Source organism: Xylaria bambusicola (assembly GCF_022495145.1).
Source record: "Xylaria bambusicola strain CBS 139988 unplaced genomic scaffold F5B22scaffold_42, whole genome shotgun sequence".
NCBI lineage: Eukaryota > Fungi > Ascomycota > Sordariomycetes > Xylariales > Xylariaceae > Xylaria > Xylaria bambusicola.
Window position 1 is genome coordinate 308,474 of NW_025953595.1, and position 16,621 is coordinate 325,094.

Sequence of the window (16,621 nt, forward strand, 5' to 3'; positions counted from 1 at the left end):
TGATCATACGAATGCATGTTACTAGACCAGAGGGTAAGGAGAAAGAACTCCGAGTAATGCATGGACCTTAAATGTAACACTGTATGCGGTAATAGATGCGAAAAGGACGAATGTTACAGTGATATTGCGGACAACGAGGGGCAAGGTTTGCGCTCGATGCTCTACCTCCAGCTACGCCAGCGTCTCATTCGCGTTACCGTAATCTCCGTTGTTTCTGATCGATATATGTGCCGACGCCCTACACCTCGGATTTCGGATGAACGAGGGGTGCCTGGTTCATGGGCCATTTCCCCGTACTCCATAAGCGCGTGAAACCGCCTTCGACTCCCTGCCCCCCTCCCCCAACAGGCTCCCCAATTCCGAGATTTCGGTTGCTTAAGATCTCTTCTTGCAATTTGTGGCCTTGGACAATTATAGCCGTAAGATGAGGCTGGTGAATCTCTGCGCTGACCTTTTGTATCCAATCGCATTTATGCATAAAAAGGAGGATTCACCGACGATCGACGCGAGTCTGCAATTAAAATCTGCAAGTAATGTAGTATACGCAGGAACAACATACATATCGAGTGCAACTCGTGATGATGAATACCGCTAGAAGAACAAGGGACATGCGAAAATGAGAGTAAGACTTGGATAGCATTTGTCACCTTCCAGCTTAACACCACGTTACTATTTCGGAACGCTGAACCGGCCCCTTACTGTCCGCGAACCTCCTTTGCACTAGATCCGACAGTGTGAGAATGACTGAAATTATTGGTGGCACTCAACATCTCTCCCAAACAATGAATTGATCAGTGGCGGCGACCTACTTCGTACCATGCATCAGTAGGGTTGCGATGGGATCCTGGGGGCATGGGGGGTATTGATCATCATTGGCTGGCCGAGACCATTATTGCGACCTCTGTCCCTTAAGGCCAAATGGATCAGAACGCATGGCACTCGAGGTGAAACGGGTTCAGAAGGGTTTCGACTGATATCTTGAAATGCAAGATTAGTCGGATAGGGGGGTTGACATGTATCCACAACCCATCCATTGCGCATCAGCTAAGTAGGTAGGCAACTAATTTACTACTTCCTCAATCACGTTGATGATCGTCAGGTTTCTTACTTCCTCTTCCTACCTTTCCCTATTCACAACTTATGATGAAGCAATCTAAGCCGGTATTTGACAATGAGCGAAAATTCAACATTTATTTACGTATCTGAAAGTGTGAGTGTGAGTGTAGGCGTAGGGTCACAAATAACCCTAGGTTCACAAGCGCAGCCGCCGGAGTGGACTACAACTACAGATCCGCTCACAACTGTCTTCACGGCGCCGCCCGTGTGCCAGACGCCTTTCGCCTGGCTTAATGACTGCTACGGCAAATACCATTGCGATGCCCAGTATTTGCCGTTTTTATATACAGACTCTCCCGGCAGCCCTCCGGTAGTATGCTTACCACAAACCACCATATTCTCCGATGGCTTCACAGATGGACAGTATGACTATAATCCGGGGATCTACTGCCCCAATGGGTTGACAACGGCTACCAGCATTGGGAACCAGTTCCTCTGTTGTCCTATGTTTGTGCCCTCCATGACACCCAAGACGACGCCAATAGCTAACATTTATGGGTATATCAGTGGCATGACGTACTCGTTCGATGGGAAGTACGATTCATGTGCGGGAACTGTGACGAAAGGAGTGTTCTGGGCAGGGCCAGGGAACTTGAACTCAGGCACCATAGCGAGGGCTATCACATTATCTTCCGGGGATGGCACGACAATATTCTTGGGTGCACCTCCAGTTTGGTTGACGCAAAATTCGCATAATTACTTTTCAAACCCGGCCCCAACGTCCATCGACAGACCGACAGACACGATCAAAGAACCAACATCGAAGCAGACTTCTTTGACAAGTCAGACTACTACTCATAGATGTTGGGATAAACGTGACTGCCTGACGACGTCCTTGCCAACGAATACCCCAGGCCCTCCGTCCCCGGGCCCCTCCCTCGGCGTCAAAGTCGGCGCGATTGTAGGCGGTGCGGTCACGTTCGTACTTGTTGCGGTGGCAGCCGTCCTGCTGCTTCGCTACCGCCGGCGACGCCTCCTCGCGCGCCAGGACTCCCCCCTGACGGATCTTGACGCAGACCTAATACAGCAGCATTACCAGAAGAAGCACCTCCCTGAGCTGCCTGTAGTCGAGTCGGCGGCCGAGCTCGAAGGAACACATGTCGAGGGGCACGGGCCGGGGATATACGTATGGAAACCCGAGCTCGAGGGTACGGCGGGGCTATCAGGCGCAAAGGGAGTCTACGTGAGGAAGAAGTCTGAATTAGAGGCTAGATATAACGAAGTCTTCCCTGGTAGTCCCATGTCGGAGACCAGGTCAGCAGCCACGACGGCGCCTGAGTCACCGGTTGTTGGACCGTCGTTTACGAGGTATTCCGTGCCGAGGTAGCTGTTGATATTCTAATGTTCTACAAGTTGGGGATGTTGATTCAAAGATTCGGGTACAGATGATAATGATAAAGATGTGTATAATACTCTTATTCTTAAGACGCAGCTAGATAAATATAACAAGACTTCGCTGAACGAGTGTGTGCTTGGTGCAACGCCCCAAAAGGTATAAAAGGTGAGAAATAGACAGGCCGCCATAACAAAAATAAAGGGCAAAAATATTCTAAACAGAACATTCGCCTTTCCAATCAGCGCGCCACAAGTGTCATCGTGAGAATGATCCCTTAGCTGCCGCCGCCGCCACCACCACAACCGCCGCCTCCGCCTCCGCAACCACCCCCTCCTCCACATCCTCCTCCACCTGAGCATCCTCCTCTACCTCCGCATCCAGCGCCACTCGTGGCAGAACACTATAATCCATTTAGTGTCGGTTCGCTTTCTAATTTGTTGGGTAAGATAGGGTGATTCTAGACTTACGCTGACAGCATTACCTCCGCACGCACCAGCAATTGCCCCTCCACACGCTCCCGAAGCCAATGTGCCGCCGCACGTCCCAGCAGCACAGGCGCCGTAGACCCCGGAGCCAGCAGCGATAGTCGTGGTATCGTAGTACACAGGACAGACGCAGTAAGCCGGGTAGACATAAGGGGCGTAGAGCAGGTAGGGCGTGCCCCAGTAATAGTAGTAGTAGTCGTCTCTGGCAGGCAGCTCACGGCCCTGCTTCTTCGCACGCTTCCGCGCCTTCTCGTAGTTCTCGTCGAGGCGCTTCTGGTGCATAAGTTGCATGCGCTTGTGGATCTTAGCGCGCACCTTGTCGTGCTCTTCTATGCGTACCGCATTGTGCGCGGAGATGTGTGCGCTGTTGTCTGGTGGGCAGAGCGCGGCGCGACCGGATGAGTAGAACCTTTCGGGGGCTGGATTACCATTGTTAATAATTTTGGAGTGCTGGTTTTAGGAAAAAAATGATGGGTACGAACCTTTGTCCTTGTCGCTCTGGAGTATGGACAGTTTGCTGGCTATTGAGGAGGGTCCGTGAGAGGTTCGCACAGACTCACAGTACCAACAGGTGCATTCTGAGTATACTTCACCGTAGAGCTCCTGGTATGTCTTGCTCGTCCACTCAAAGGCTGTAGATAGCTTGCCCTCTTCAATCTTGTCGTCGTGGTCTACGAAATAGGTCGTCTTGGAGACCATCCACTCATAGTAGCTGGCAGGACTCAGTTGATGGGTGTGCCACGCAAGGTCTACATCGAGCGTTGGAACAGCAATTTGAGTTGGATTCTTGCCCATGATGTCGGTGAATCGCTCGTATTTCGTGATAAGACGGGTCATTGTCTCACGTGCGGCCGGGCTGTGAAGCCAGTCCATCTATCTCTGTGAGCATATAGTTAAATGCGGCCGATGAAACGATGACAACTCACCTTGTACATCTTCTCTGTAAATATGCCTTGCCGCATAACAGCACCGCCAAGCTCTAGAGCAAAAGGAGAGCTATTTCCCCAGTACCTCGACATCATCTTCCGTACATGGACCCGAGCATCGCGCCCTAGGCGGTATCTTCTCTTCTTCTCCCTTGGGTCTATGACGGATTCAACGAATTGGATTGCGGCGGGGTCAGCGAGCTCTTTCTCTATGATTTCACGAACTACACCCATCGTATAAGGCGGAGGAGAGTATAGTTTACTCCGGAGTTTGTATCGAATGAGTCGGTTTGGGAACGTGGGTTGGAACCGGTCCTTCTCTTTCCCGGGCGGCGGAAGCTGTTTCGTCATCCCGGTCCTCAGACCGAGCATTGTACCTGGCATAGGGCGCTTATGCTGTATAAGAGCCTCCACATCCGTGGTAAATTTGAAGACTTCCAGATAGTCTCTCTTGAGTATCCTCTTGCAGCCGGAACATGTGATAATAAAATCACGATCACCGTAACCCATCCCTCCGACGAGTGAAGTCGAAGGGGAATCATCTCGCGAGCCTTCGGGCATGCCGCACGTTGACCACAGCACCCCGTTTACTTTGCGGCATTTGGGGCAGGGTGGGAGGGTTTTGGTAAACGAGTCGTGTATGTTGTCCCATTTCTTCCCTGTGACCTCCTCCCATACGGCCATGTAGCCAGAAGACACTTTATAATTGAAGTCGGTGTCGATTGCATCGTTCACCAGCTTCCATGGCATACCAGCATGCCACATCTCTCCGAAACCATTCCGCAAACAGTCTTCATAGTAAGCTTGAGGGTTCAGCATGTGTGCATGCCATACCATGAGCACATCTTGAGGGGTATTAGTAGATCTCTTAACAACTTAACGCTTGGGATTAATACCTAAAGGTGGAAGCATGTAGTTCTTCCAGCCATCGCCAGATGGTGGACTTGTGGCGAACCGGGTGTACTTGTCTGTGTCTTCCGCCATGTCGTCTTCAGTCAGCGGGTTCTTCATGAAGTTGCGCCACCAGGCTTCGTATCGGTCGACTGCTCTAGCAACATAAAGCGCCCATCGCTTTTCTCGGAGCAAAGATAGGTTCTTCTTAGTTTCATCGTCGAGACTGTTGGTGTCTGGTGATGCGCTTGGTTCTTTTGTCTTAGGTAAGACTCGGCTATCGTAGAGCTGCCAGAGGCCATCGGTATATCCGACCGCTTCCTTCAGGTTTTGAAAAGCGAAGAGGAGCTTCAAGTGTGCCAAGCATGTGTCTTCTGTAACAGATTTGGCGACTAAGGGGACATTGAGAGAAGAAAATGCCACGTTGAGCTGCTCGATTTCTTCGGTAGATATGCCCGTACCGTGGGCGGCATCGTAGCTTGGTGGTGCGACATACCCGTCGGGCTGTCCTATGTCTGTCACGGCCTGAACCTCCTCAGGCTTACCCATGATGATAACAAGTCGTTAAGGTGCAGATAGATAGCTCAGTTGATGGAATCGATGGAATAGCTTAAATTTTCGGAGTCGCAGCCTGCTGTCTTTGTATCCCTCTTCTCCTTTGTAGCTGAGACAGACACGTGAATCCCCAGCCTCTAAGGCACAATTACTGCGGATACTTCCGAATCCAATTACCGAGGGACACCCTGCAGCAGCATCAATAGACGTAATAGGCGTCTGATAGCAATTTCTCGAAGGTGAACTGTCTATGCCTACCTATGTCGAGGCAGGCACGTGGCATCTCTAGTCCAATCGGTGACGTTCCGCATGCGTTATCATGTCATCCGAGATGTTGAGGCTGTGCAAAGCAATGGCCTGTGTAACGCTCCCAAAGCCCCAAAGCTACGTCAATGAAGTTGAGGCAAGAATCGCACTTGTTGTTAGGGCGTTGCATCCCCGCGAAGTGTAAGCCAACTAGCCGTGAGGCCATTATTCAATTGGCAGGCCAGATGCCGATAGAATGCGCGCCATCGTTCATGGGTGGGCGCATGGCGGCTGTGTAATCCTCTTAATCCATGACTTCCGCGAGCTGAAAGGCCGTTAAGCCGTCCGATACCACGAAGAGGATAGTGAGGTCAAAGCTTATTGGCGCCGTCATCTCACCATCGACTCCCTTAGCGACCCTAAAACGTTCTACGGCTTCTAGCGGGCAGGTCTCCGCCCCCAGTGTGTGCCTTGAGACTTTCAGCCGCAGCAGCTGATTGTGTTGTACGCGTACTCCGTCTCAGTTGAGCGTCTGAAAGCGACAACAGATAGGGACCTTTTTTTGTTCGAGCGCGACATACAACTCTTATCTACTGCTGAAAAGCGAAAAGCGAAAAGCTACAATCTTACCTTATGCAGAATTTATGCACGTTACAATGAGAGCTTTCGTAACGCCTGTGTAACAAATCTCGTAACAGTCCTAAGAACGATATCTGGAAAGGGAGTGTATCACATGATTGATGATGAGACATTCTCTCATCAAGTATGGCTCTGTGGTGTTGCTTTGCAAAAATCTCAGGACTGATAACACATATAGTCACGATTACAACAATGCTCTCAACCCGGAGATCATGTACTCAGGTTAATGCCTAAAATGATGCCTTCTCATATAACGATAACGCCGTTTTGATATAGAAAACGCCACGCGGTGATGACTCTTGTATGGGTGGGCGGGTTCTGGCTAAGCGCATTCTATACACAGTCACTGAGCTTTCATCGATGCGCACCTCTGTGTCTTCCCCTCCCAGCTGAGATTATGACTTCGTCAAGAAACCGATAGTCTCCAACTGCTTCGAATCACCCACAGACAAACTGAGGTCCTTGAACTCTTCCAGCTCCTTTTGAGTACTCTCAACATCTTTGACGACCATGCCCCAGGCGTCAGGCCCCAGGGGAAGTCGGATTGGGATTCGTTGCCCACGACTAACGAGTTCCAATATCGCCTTCGCCAGTGCCATAGGCTCCGCCCAAAAAGCGCGGCCTTGTTCGGACTTGATATAATCAAGTAATTGCTTAGCCGGGTAACTAGGATCTGCATAAGCTGGGTGCCTTTTGGCCACGGATTTCAAAGACGAGGTTGCGAAGTTGGTTTTTACTCCTCCCGGCTCAAGGCTGCACATGTGAACTGAATCAGGCGTTAGTAATAAGCGGTCAAATCATACAGCTAGGAAATACCTCAACTCACTATTCCATGCTAGCGGAAGCTCCTTAGAAACTGATTCAGTCCAACCTTCCATAGCGAACTTAGTAGCATGATAGAACGCTTGTCCCGGGTAACCGATGTAGCCTCCCATAGAACTCATGTTTAGGATCACGCCGCCTTGCTGTCCGCTCTTAGGGTTTTCTTCCCTCAGAATCCTCAGGCATCTCGTGCTAACATTGACCATTCCCCAGAAATTAGTGTCCATGATAGCTCGAGCTTCCTGCTCACTGGTGACCTCAGTATCTCCAGAAAGAGTGTAGCCTGCATTGTTGACAACTATATCAATTCTTCTGAACTTATCTAGTGTAGCTTTTAGGGCTTCATCGATTGCGTTGGTAGCAGTCACATCCAATTCTAGCTTCAGGACGTTGTCATTATCGGGAATTTCCGACAAACTAGCTATCTTACGTGCCGTGGCGACCACCCGGTAGGAGCTCTGTGATAATAGATGAGCCAGAGCGAGACCAATCCCGGAGGAGCAACCAGTGACTATACATTCGCGCATGCAGAGTTAGTCTTGAACGCATGCAACAAGGACACAATCATTCACTAACTGAACCACACAGCATCTGGGGGCAGATGGTACGGCGATGTATTGGGGAAACTCATTGTGAGCCCTTCGTTGCTGTTGCGAACGCAAGCTGTGGAAGGAAGATAAACAGAATAATTGGATCAAGCCGATGCAAGAGCAACGTTATTCAGCCACCACGAGTGGTGAACTGGGATTCTTTTCGTAGCATCTTCCAGCAAGATGGCCCCTGAGATCTCAAGCAGCGCCTTCACTATCATGGATAATACAAGGGGCCCTGCATAGTCAGCCAATGGTGCTCGGTGATGAATTCAACCCTGGACTTTGGTTACGCTACCGTAACCAGTTATAGTAGGCAACCCCCCTTGAAAGCAATCGCCAACAGTGAACTGTGACGCAGAGTATGCAACTATCGTATCATACCACTTAAATTTCCCACATCTAGCTATGATGGTGCGGAGTTAAGGGCTTTAAGGATACTGTCCCTCAGGAAACGGCTTCACCTGCAGAACGCCAAGCACACTGAACAGGGAACCAAAGCCAATCAGAGTTGAATACTGAATGCGTCTGCAAGGAGAAGCTACCGGCAGTATAACGATATCTTATCTCTCCGTAGGTGAAGGGGTTTACCGTAGATTATAGCCACGGCTCTTAGGCGGGTCGAATTGAGGTCAACCCACGATCGTTAAGATGCAAGGTGTTTGCGACAACTACCTATACACTCCGAAGCGTGGAAGTTGGAGATTCGTGGATGCAATCTATCGCAGCGAAGATTGTCTAGTTGCTTCCAACGGGAGCGCGTAGACGGCTCTTCGAGAATCAGTTATTAATATTACAAATGAATGAGTGTCTCTTATGCTACCTATTTCGCTAAACTAGATCTCAATCATCGTTGAACCCCTTCTTCCAATTTCGAGTCTAACCTACTTTCGGATACAAATGCTTACTTGTGTTTCTGTTATGGCGTAACAAGTCTGGATTTATGCTGCACTAGTCATCATTTGTGAAAGGCAGACTTGTACTAGCTCAGGCTCAAGGCTCAAAGTGGGATAAACAGACAGCTATGAGCTGTCATGCAAGCGCACAACGGCTGACTTCTTTACGTAGAGTTCCTTTCCTTTTTCACTGACCGAGGCTTCGTCATCAGGAGTACACTACATGTATCTCCCTACTGTCTAGACTTGGCCACCTCATCTAGTTGCCATATTTTGCGCGCATACCTGTAGTGCGCCCATCACAGGTCGGCCCTTTTAGAACCGGGGTATGTAGTCGTCATGGTGTCGCATGTTGCATTACTTAGCTATCAATACCAAAGCTTTGGAACGTCCACCTGAACTAGCGAGCACACGCCATAAAGGCATGCTGTATGAAGTAGTTACACCACTAGTCCCTTACTGGATAGGAGCTGAAAGCTTGAGATTCGAGTGTGCACTGCTCAAAGAACGGCGTCGTCATCAGCGTGGCTCGGCAGAAGCTTACCAGTAGCTTTGGGAACAAGCTTTTCTTTCAAGAAGATATAGCAGTAACTAGGGTCTCGATTCTGCCCCACAAGGAGAAATAATCGCATTTCAAAATCATTGTTGCGCTGTTGAGGGCTGGCTAAGGGTTGTTCCTTGATCCCATTTAGGCGCCACCAACGGTTTTAGTCTGGGGTTCAGATCAGTGTGTGCTGTTGCAACCAGAACCAGAGAGTTGATGCAAAGTCCAAAACCCACCTATGTTATATGCTAACTATTTACATTTCTCATCAAATCCAAATGCGTGCAATCGCACTCAATTATCGCTGAGTTTTGAGCATGAGACATGTGAGTCGCACGGTGGCTGTCTCATAGCGTTAAATACCAGAGCCCAGCATCTCCATAGCGCATATTCACCTAACTATCTAAAACGAGAATTCCACTTAAAGATGGCTTTAATGCCTCTCCAAACCTAGCAATTTCGAGTATCTTCAAGAGCGGTGAAACGAGAGTTTTTATAATAAAAAAAAAAAAAAAAAATCGTACAAAAGAAACTCTCCCGAGCGTGAGTCGAACACGCGACCTGTGGATTCCAATTTCAATTACAGTCCATCGCTCTACCAACTGAGCTATCAGGAGCCTAGTGTACTTAAAGGTCCATGAATTGGGCTTTATCCTTCGATTCTCTATTATCACAGACCTTTCATTCCAGTGCCTGTCCAAGTCCGAGGACATATCAATATCCTTGTCTGCACATTGACTGAACGTGACTTACCGCGTGATTAATTCACCATCATTCCTTGTCCAATGAACAAAGGTATAACAACGATCGAAGATATGAGCTGAAAGTATAGTGATGTTGACTCTAGATGACATCAAGCGGTAGCACCATGTAGCTATAGAAATCTAGAGCGGTCAAGAGAGGCGAGAGATGAGGTGCAAACTGTAAGAACTAGAAATCACTTACTATTGTCACAGAAATCTCGGAACACATTCTTCACATGTCGGTTTGACGAAATTGTCAGGAAGATGTACTGAGCTTATTTTATACGACTACAGTTATGTTCAGAAGTGATGATAGTTACTGTTGAGTTCCCTGTAGAGACCCTGGGAGAAGAAGATTATGTGACAAGGCAGTTGGGGTTTCTAGTGGACATACATATTCCTTGGTGCATGAAAGAAAGCTGCTGAAATGAATTAGTTAATTCTTCTGTGGTTTGTGCTTGTCTTTTAATAATAGCTCAGGGCTGTTAAAACTGGAAGCCTCAGAACCCGAAGACATTGGGCAATAGGCAAAGCTGACAAAGACAACGCTCTTCCACAACAGTCATAGATTCTTGAATATTCTTCATGTGACCGATGTCTTTCAGGTCATAGCTAAGGGCTTGACATCAGACATGTAGGAACCACAGTTGCGTGTGTTCATATCCTGCCTACTACCAGGAGTTACATAGAACAGGCTAAGTAGATAAATGGGCAGTTCCCAGGATATTCAGAACAGGTCAACATATCAGTCAGTACTCTATCTGACCACTCGTTTTCGCATACTCACTTCACTGAAGGGCAGTATACATATTACTCTAGCTTCTCGGTCTATTCAATATCACTCACGCGCGAATGCCGATACGCGAGCATTGATGAATGTCTGTCAAGAAGCTAGACAAGCTGTTCTTGTAGGCCGTGAAGTCCAAGGGGTCAAGGGCGACATTCTAAAAGACTCCGAACGTGACTCGTGGGTTGAGATGATTGAACATCTCGCGAGACATGATATCAACGAAGCCCTAGGGCGTGCTATCGACGTCAAGATTGTCATGAACTTAGGGTTTCATGTTGGATGCCTGTGGGAACCCGCAAAAAAACGCTGTGGGCATTCTTGGAACTACCCGCGGGCTGGAAGGTTGATGCCAAGTATTCGTGGTGCCGACGAAGGTAACCGCTTTACTTACCTAATATAAAGGGACTATCCACTTTATGCGATGTTTATGTATGGATATTGCCCAGAGCAATGATAGAAACACGACACTTACGAGAACATCATCTTAGGGATATGAAAAGGCCGAGACTATGAATAGTGTGGGAATGAGGAATTGGAGGACAAGGGTGTTTACATGTAGCGCAGCTGTGGGCTGCAACATGATGGTTATGGTCTTAGACGTTTGGATAACTAAAAAACGTAGAGCGGTATCCTCTAGCTAGGTGAAGAAGAATCAGAGAGACTGGTAAAGGGAAGATTACAAATATAGTATCATATTCTTAGACCACTCTTTCCTTACCGCTCGTTTGACATCTTTGTTCAGCAAGCTTCCTAGCAAATACTTTTGGCCCCCATCGACGATCCCATCCGTCACATCCAGTAGACATAACTAGGCAGGTGTTTTGCACATTTCCTCTCATATACATGGTCCCGCGCATTGCTTGGCATGAGAAAGTTACACGCCAAGAGATAAAATTTTCTACTCTTCAACGTCCCATCTATTACTAGTGGTGTTCAAGATGATCATTTCGGTGGGACAAAACTCATTCTTGGGACCAGTGTACTTCTGTATGGTAGAGCTGGGGTTGGTTGGCATTAGAGCAACTAACTAAACTGGGGCTTGCTGCAATCCTACCATCTACTATGATCGGGATGCTACCCATATTCGCGAAATATAACCAGGCGACCAAGACCAGATCTTGGCTCGCTCGGTGCGCGAAATCCTTCTAGCTCCAACTAATGCCGAAGAGCGTGGGTCGAGGTCTTGGATAGGGGAGAATCTGGCATGATCTATGCGGTGGCTTGAAGACGAAAGAGAGGGGAAAACACCAGGACGAAGGCGATGGGAAGGGAAGGGTTACAGTTGCAGCGTGTTTCGTGTGTCGCTTCGCTCGCTTCCGCTGACAATATTCCCTGGCATCGGGTCACACCATCCACATTATACTGCCTTTCAGTCGTCCGGCTCCTGTTCCGCTGCCATTCACAGCAATATATGCAAGAACTCCTGCCTGGTCGAGTGATCGCACATCACCAATGAGGTGACTGGGGCCCAAACCATCGGGTATGAGAAACTAGGATGTCCAGCCGAGCCCCCGGGCCCTAGTTCGACGGCATGCAGAAAACCAGGGGGTTCAATGCAACCCCTGGCAGCTCCGCCTACATAGCAGTCTTTTGCGTGTGCGGGTGGACGGCACACTTCCGTTTTAGTCTGAGGTTACCATAGTACTGGGTCCAAGAGATCATATCGCGCCATCCTACGAATTCACTCGATCCAACGGGATCAGTCCAGACGCAGGCTTACCAAACGTATACGCACACTGCATTGCAAATGGAATTATGACACGAGACCCATCCACGCCAGGATCTGGTTCCGGACCCATGTCACCGGGTCGTTGCCTCGTGCGGGATAATCCATTCTATCGGGTTCACTCGAGTCTTTGCGCTCTGGGGTGTAAGCGATATAGATATCGGAGGATATGTGAAGGCAACTAGCCCGCGGATTATATCCCAAAGGACATGGGGTCTTGATATTTTATACCTGCGCTGCCCATCGCACTCTCTGGGGAATAGGTCTTGTAGGTCTTGGTCTGAAGCTCTCTAGCCGATTTTCATCATTGTCTATCTCTTATTCCCATAGAATAATTCGAAACATCCATGGAAGAGCTCCAGAACATCGGCTACAGAGGTATTGGAGAAGGATTATCACCAGCTATTCGTTACAATGACTTATCGTCAAGTGAACTGTCTCTTAGCCTGATTGATGACTGGCAGACGCTGTGAGACGTCCTTCCTTCTGCTTTCCCTCCTTTCTTACTCACTGGTGGTAGACCTTCACTTCGAACTCCTGCACCCGAGCCCACCCCTCATGCATCGACAACACAAGCTCCTGTCCACAGTGATGTGGAAAATGAGTCCAGTGAAGGCCCTTCAGAAACACTTCACGAAACCCACCATATACGCTTAACACAGGAGCAGTCCTTGCATGTCGGTTTGACTCCTCTCGAGAGATACTGCTGTCATGCCGAACAACACGAGCAGCTCGCAGTAGGTCAGGTAACAGGCCGCGGGTCACTCGCACGACTGGGCGAGCTCAGCGAATCGCTCTATAGTGCCGCAAGAATACTTCCAGGATGCACATCTCGATCTTCAGCGCCTTCCCCCTCGAGCCAAAGCTCAAGTTCTGATAGAGACATCAACGTGACTGCCACGCTCGCGATTGATCTCTGTATAAAGGGCTCGTCTGAGCTGCAGACACTGTCGCACGAAGAACAGGCGAAACACCTGCACAAAATGTAGGCCAAAGCCATGAGATTGTAGAGAGGTATCTCTGACTGATATTCTGTAATGATGTAGTGCTAAACTGAGGAGGCGTATTAGAGCGGAAGGGGCAGGGCGAATGAGGAGGCCGGCACGGGTTCGCAAACGAAGTAACAAGTCAGGAGAGACAGGTCAAAGTGGCGATGGATCATAGTGAATACACGTATACAGTCCAAGAGTTACTAGAATACATTATCAGACCTACTGGATAGGGTAAGGATGTAATGGCTAGGTCAAGCGAATGCTCGACATGTATCATTAGGACGAGGCTCTAAACGATTAGCTCAGTCTTGATATGTCGTCTGGTAATATTTATAATCAATAAGGGACAGACTTTAGAATAGTAGAATGAAGCTATATGAACACTTCATACTGTGGGGAAGAACGCGACAAATTGCGAGGGGGTGCGCTTTGCGAATAGTCTCAACCTCGACCACACTGGCACTACATAATTCTGGCCTATGAATCTGTTACGGATTGAGAGCTCATATTACTAAACTCACCTTTTTGTGCTGTTTCAAGAGAGACAGGTTTACCTACCTACTTTCTTGAGCGACGCGTCTGGGCAACAGCATGAAGCCTTCACGCGCTCATTCACATGCTGGCCACATCGGCCACATCGTCATCGTATACCGCACATAGTCGTACATTAAAAGTTTTAGCTCGGAGGAGAAGAGAGAGGGTCCAAATTTAGAGCCGAGTGATCAAACAAGATAATATTCAGACCCTACTCGTTTTGACGGTGCTCTGGGTGTGGCAGCGTCCCGGCCCCGCTAATTCTACTAACCGTTTAAAACAATACTAGACTACGGTAGTTACCAACAGAGCAATATGCGCATATAAGGTAAGTTGCCCAAATTGTCAGATCGTCATCAGGAAGACATGTATCTACCTTAGCTAAGCCGTAGCTGTCTTGTTCGCGCGCCATTTCTCGTGAACGGTATCGTTCATGATCTCAAGAATCACGCGCCCGCAGCCTGCGGAGCGGTAGCAGCAGCGCAGCAACGGCTACTATAGACGCCTGTACCAACCATGCTGCCCCAAAACAGGCGTCTGCGACATCTCCAGGGGATATACATCCGCAATCTGAGCTTCACCAAGCCCCATGGCCGCGCTTCCGACGACCTCGACGCCGATCTCCATTCCACCAAGCCACAAGACCCCCAGCGCCAGCTCCAGCTCCAGCTCCAACATGCTCGCTCCTCCGAGAGTCTCCGTCCGCGTGCCGGTGCTCGTAGGCGCAGTACCGCTATCGCCAATGCCACGCCTGTCACCCGCCACAAACATTTGGAATACAAGGTCGAAAGTAGAGCTGCCGACGTGTTCTTCTCACTGCATTGCGATGGCGAGGACGACCCCGTCTACATTAGCGAAGTTGGCCTGCGATCTATGAACTTCAACTTTCGGTTCTTCGACCTTTCCGGTGCCGACCCTCGCATCACGCGATCGTCAGAGTTGAAGATAAGGGTATGGGCCAAGCGACGGGAATCATGGGGCTTGCTCCTGTCCCAGGACATCGACCTTCGCTCGCTACATTATGTCGGCAGTCTACGAAACCACCATTTCCCACCCAACTGTATCATCTTCCACCTTCAAGATGGCATGTACTCGCTTGATCTTGCTAGTAAACGCCCCGAGCCGAAGCAAACGCCGCCACTGCCTACTTCCTCCTACAATGTCCTGATGAAACTTTCCAATCTAAATAACTCAATTGAAGATGCTTTAGCTACGCGCAAAGCGCTGACTGCGCAGATCAATTCTTTGCTTGAAAAAATACCAGAAGATACAGTGCCGCAGGCGCAAGAGTCTGCCCGTGTCTCCGCATCTTACCTCGCAGCCCAGAAGCGGGCCGTTCGATCTGCCCAGACACGACGGGACGACCTCGAAACATCTATCCAAGCTCGACGAGATGCCATGAAGGAGGGACAGTCTGCGCAAGCCCGGGCCTCAGATCATGTTGAACACGCCCAATCCAAGTTGCCGGCGTCACAGGAGTTGATCTCAGCTACGCGCGAAAGCATTCATGGCCAACGGCGTCGCATATGTGAAGATCTTGCACACATTTTCCCCATCACACCAGTTCCATCAGGGGCGCCTCTTTCTTTTAGTATCTGCGGCATACCGCTGCCCAACTCTGACTACGACCCGACATCGTCATCATCTACGGAAGACACGCTCTCTGCAGCTCTAGGTAACGTCGCGCAGCTAACTCATGCGCTACAATTTTACCTAAGCGTCCCTCTCCCATATCCAGTGACGGCTTTCGGGTCGCGGAGCAGTATTCGTGATGACATCTCATTGCTGCCCGAGGCCCAACGTGTCTTTCCCTTGTTTCTACGTGGTGGCGCAACGGCACAGTATCGATTCGACTACGGCTGGTTTCTGCTAAACAAGGACATCGAGGCTTTGTGCGTGTCGGCTGGGCTTAAGATCGTGGATATTCGGCACACGCTGCCCAATCTCAAATACCTCTTGTATGTCTGTAGTGCAGGTAGCGAGGAGGTACCGGAGCGTAAACGCGGTGGAATTCGAGGGCTTTGGGCCGGCCGAATGAGAGGAAGACTGGGCGTGGGTAGTTCGCTTGCTAGCACTGATGATGGCGCTAGTAGTACTGCCGGAAGTCGTCGTGGTAGTATGGACAGCGAGATTTTGAGCGGCAAACAGAGAGAAACGCTGAGCCGTGCTCTCGGCCGGGAAAATGGTCACGGAAGCGGAGATCATTCGCGACAGAGCAGTGTTGGCGCGGCAGGGAGACAGCAGCAACAGCACTCACCCGTCCGTCTGCCGTTCGACGAGGGGGCTGCCAAGCTCACATTACGTACAAAGGGTCTAAGGGAGAATGTTGGTGCACATGCTTGAGATACCCATAGAGTAATAAAATTTGTCTTGTCTTGTCAAGATTCTTTTTTCGTGGAATTTGGGGTACTTATTTGACGGTGGTACCAAAAATTCATCCGACGTGCTACTAAATCTTACTACCAGTTAGATACCTTCTCATTGTACACACGACAGGATATGTTACGGCATTGGTTGATTGTCAATGGTCACGGCTAATTGGATTGTTGCACGATAGGGAAGCAGAAACGGTCGAGCACATGCTAGCCACTCCTTGTGCCCGACGGTTCCCGCAGATTGTAGTACAGGTGAAGGCTGATTGCTAACATATCATGGCTTGTTGTAAATGTATGGTAGAGAGCAATATTCTCTCTAGGGCATTACAAATAGAGAACACAAATGCCTTTCACAACGCAAGGGAGGCTTCGGAGGAGTTGCCTGACTCGGCACTGAGCAAACATATGCTAGGAA

General features: G+C 49.3%; 5 protein-coding genes and 1 non-coding gene across 6 annotated transcripts; 3 read left to right on the forward strand and 3 right to left on the reverse strand.

The window, feature by feature from the left end:
* The first annotated feature begins 889 nt into the window (after nt 1-889).
* F5B22DRAFT_618601 (uncharacterized protein) lies at nt 890-2,497 on the forward strand. Its single transcript, XM_047975707.1, has 2 exons — nt 890-1,563; nt 1,624-2,497. Exons 1-2 carry the CDS (start codon nt 1,172-1,174, stop codon nt 2,441-2,443), a joined length of 1,212 nt encoding a protein of 403 aa, XP_047828104.1. The 5' UTR covers nt 890-1,171; the 3' UTR covers nt 2,444-2,497.
* A 229-nt stretch (nt 2,498-2,726) lies between these two features.
* Nucleotides 2,727-5,303, reverse strand: F5B22DRAFT_649413 (uncharacterized protein; the record flags this gene model as incomplete). The annotated part of the gene is made up of 5 exons (XM_047979169.1): nt 2,727-2,852; nt 2,920-3,356; nt 3,420-3,810; nt 3,864-4,708; nt 4,760-5,303. The coding sequence occupies 5 exons, from the start codon at nt 5,301-5,303 to the stop codon at nt 2,727-2,729; spliced, it is 2,343 nt and encodes a 780-aa protein (XP_047828105.1).
* A 643-nt stretch (nt 5,304-5,946) lies between these two features.
* Nucleotides 5,947-8,013, reverse strand: F5B22DRAFT_373956 (NAD(P)-binding protein). The gene is made up of 3 exons (XM_047971186.1): nt 7,593-8,013; nt 7,021-7,527; nt 5,947-6,960 (listed from the first exon to the last, which is right to left on the reverse strand). Exons 1-3 carry the CDS (start codon nt 7,645-7,647, stop codon nt 6,590-6,592), a joined length of 933 nt encoding a protein of 310 aa, XP_047828106.1. The 5' UTR covers nt 7,648-8,013; the 3' UTR covers nt 5,947-6,589.
* A 1,566-nt stretch (nt 8,014-9,579) lies between these two features.
* F5B22DRAFT_t152 lies at nt 9,580-9,663 on the reverse strand. Its single transcript has one exon. It is a non-coding gene; the product is annotated as a tRNA-Tyr (tRNA).
* A 2,908-nt stretch (nt 9,664-12,571) lies between these two features.
* On the forward strand, nt 12,572-13,852 carry F5B22DRAFT_374033 (uncharacterized protein). The gene is made up of 3 exons (XM_047971187.1): nt 12,572-12,774; nt 12,826-13,290; nt 13,352-13,852. The coding sequence occupies exons 1-3, from the start codon at nt 12,653-12,655 to the stop codon at nt 13,467-13,469; spliced, it is 705 nt and encodes a 234-aa protein (XP_047828107.1). The 5' UTR covers nt 12,572-12,652; the 3' UTR covers nt 13,470-13,852.
* Nucleotides 13,853-14,206: 354 nt separating this feature from the next.
* On the forward strand, nt 14,207-16,364 carry F5B22DRAFT_618613 (UV radiation resistance-associated protein). The gene has a single exon (XM_047975708.1). It carries the CDS (start codon nt 14,348-14,350, stop codon nt 16,172-16,174), a length of 1,827 nt encoding a protein of 608 aa, XP_047828108.1. The 5' UTR covers nt 14,207-14,347; the 3' UTR covers nt 16,175-16,364.
* Nucleotides 16,365-16,621: the final 257 nt, after the last annotated feature.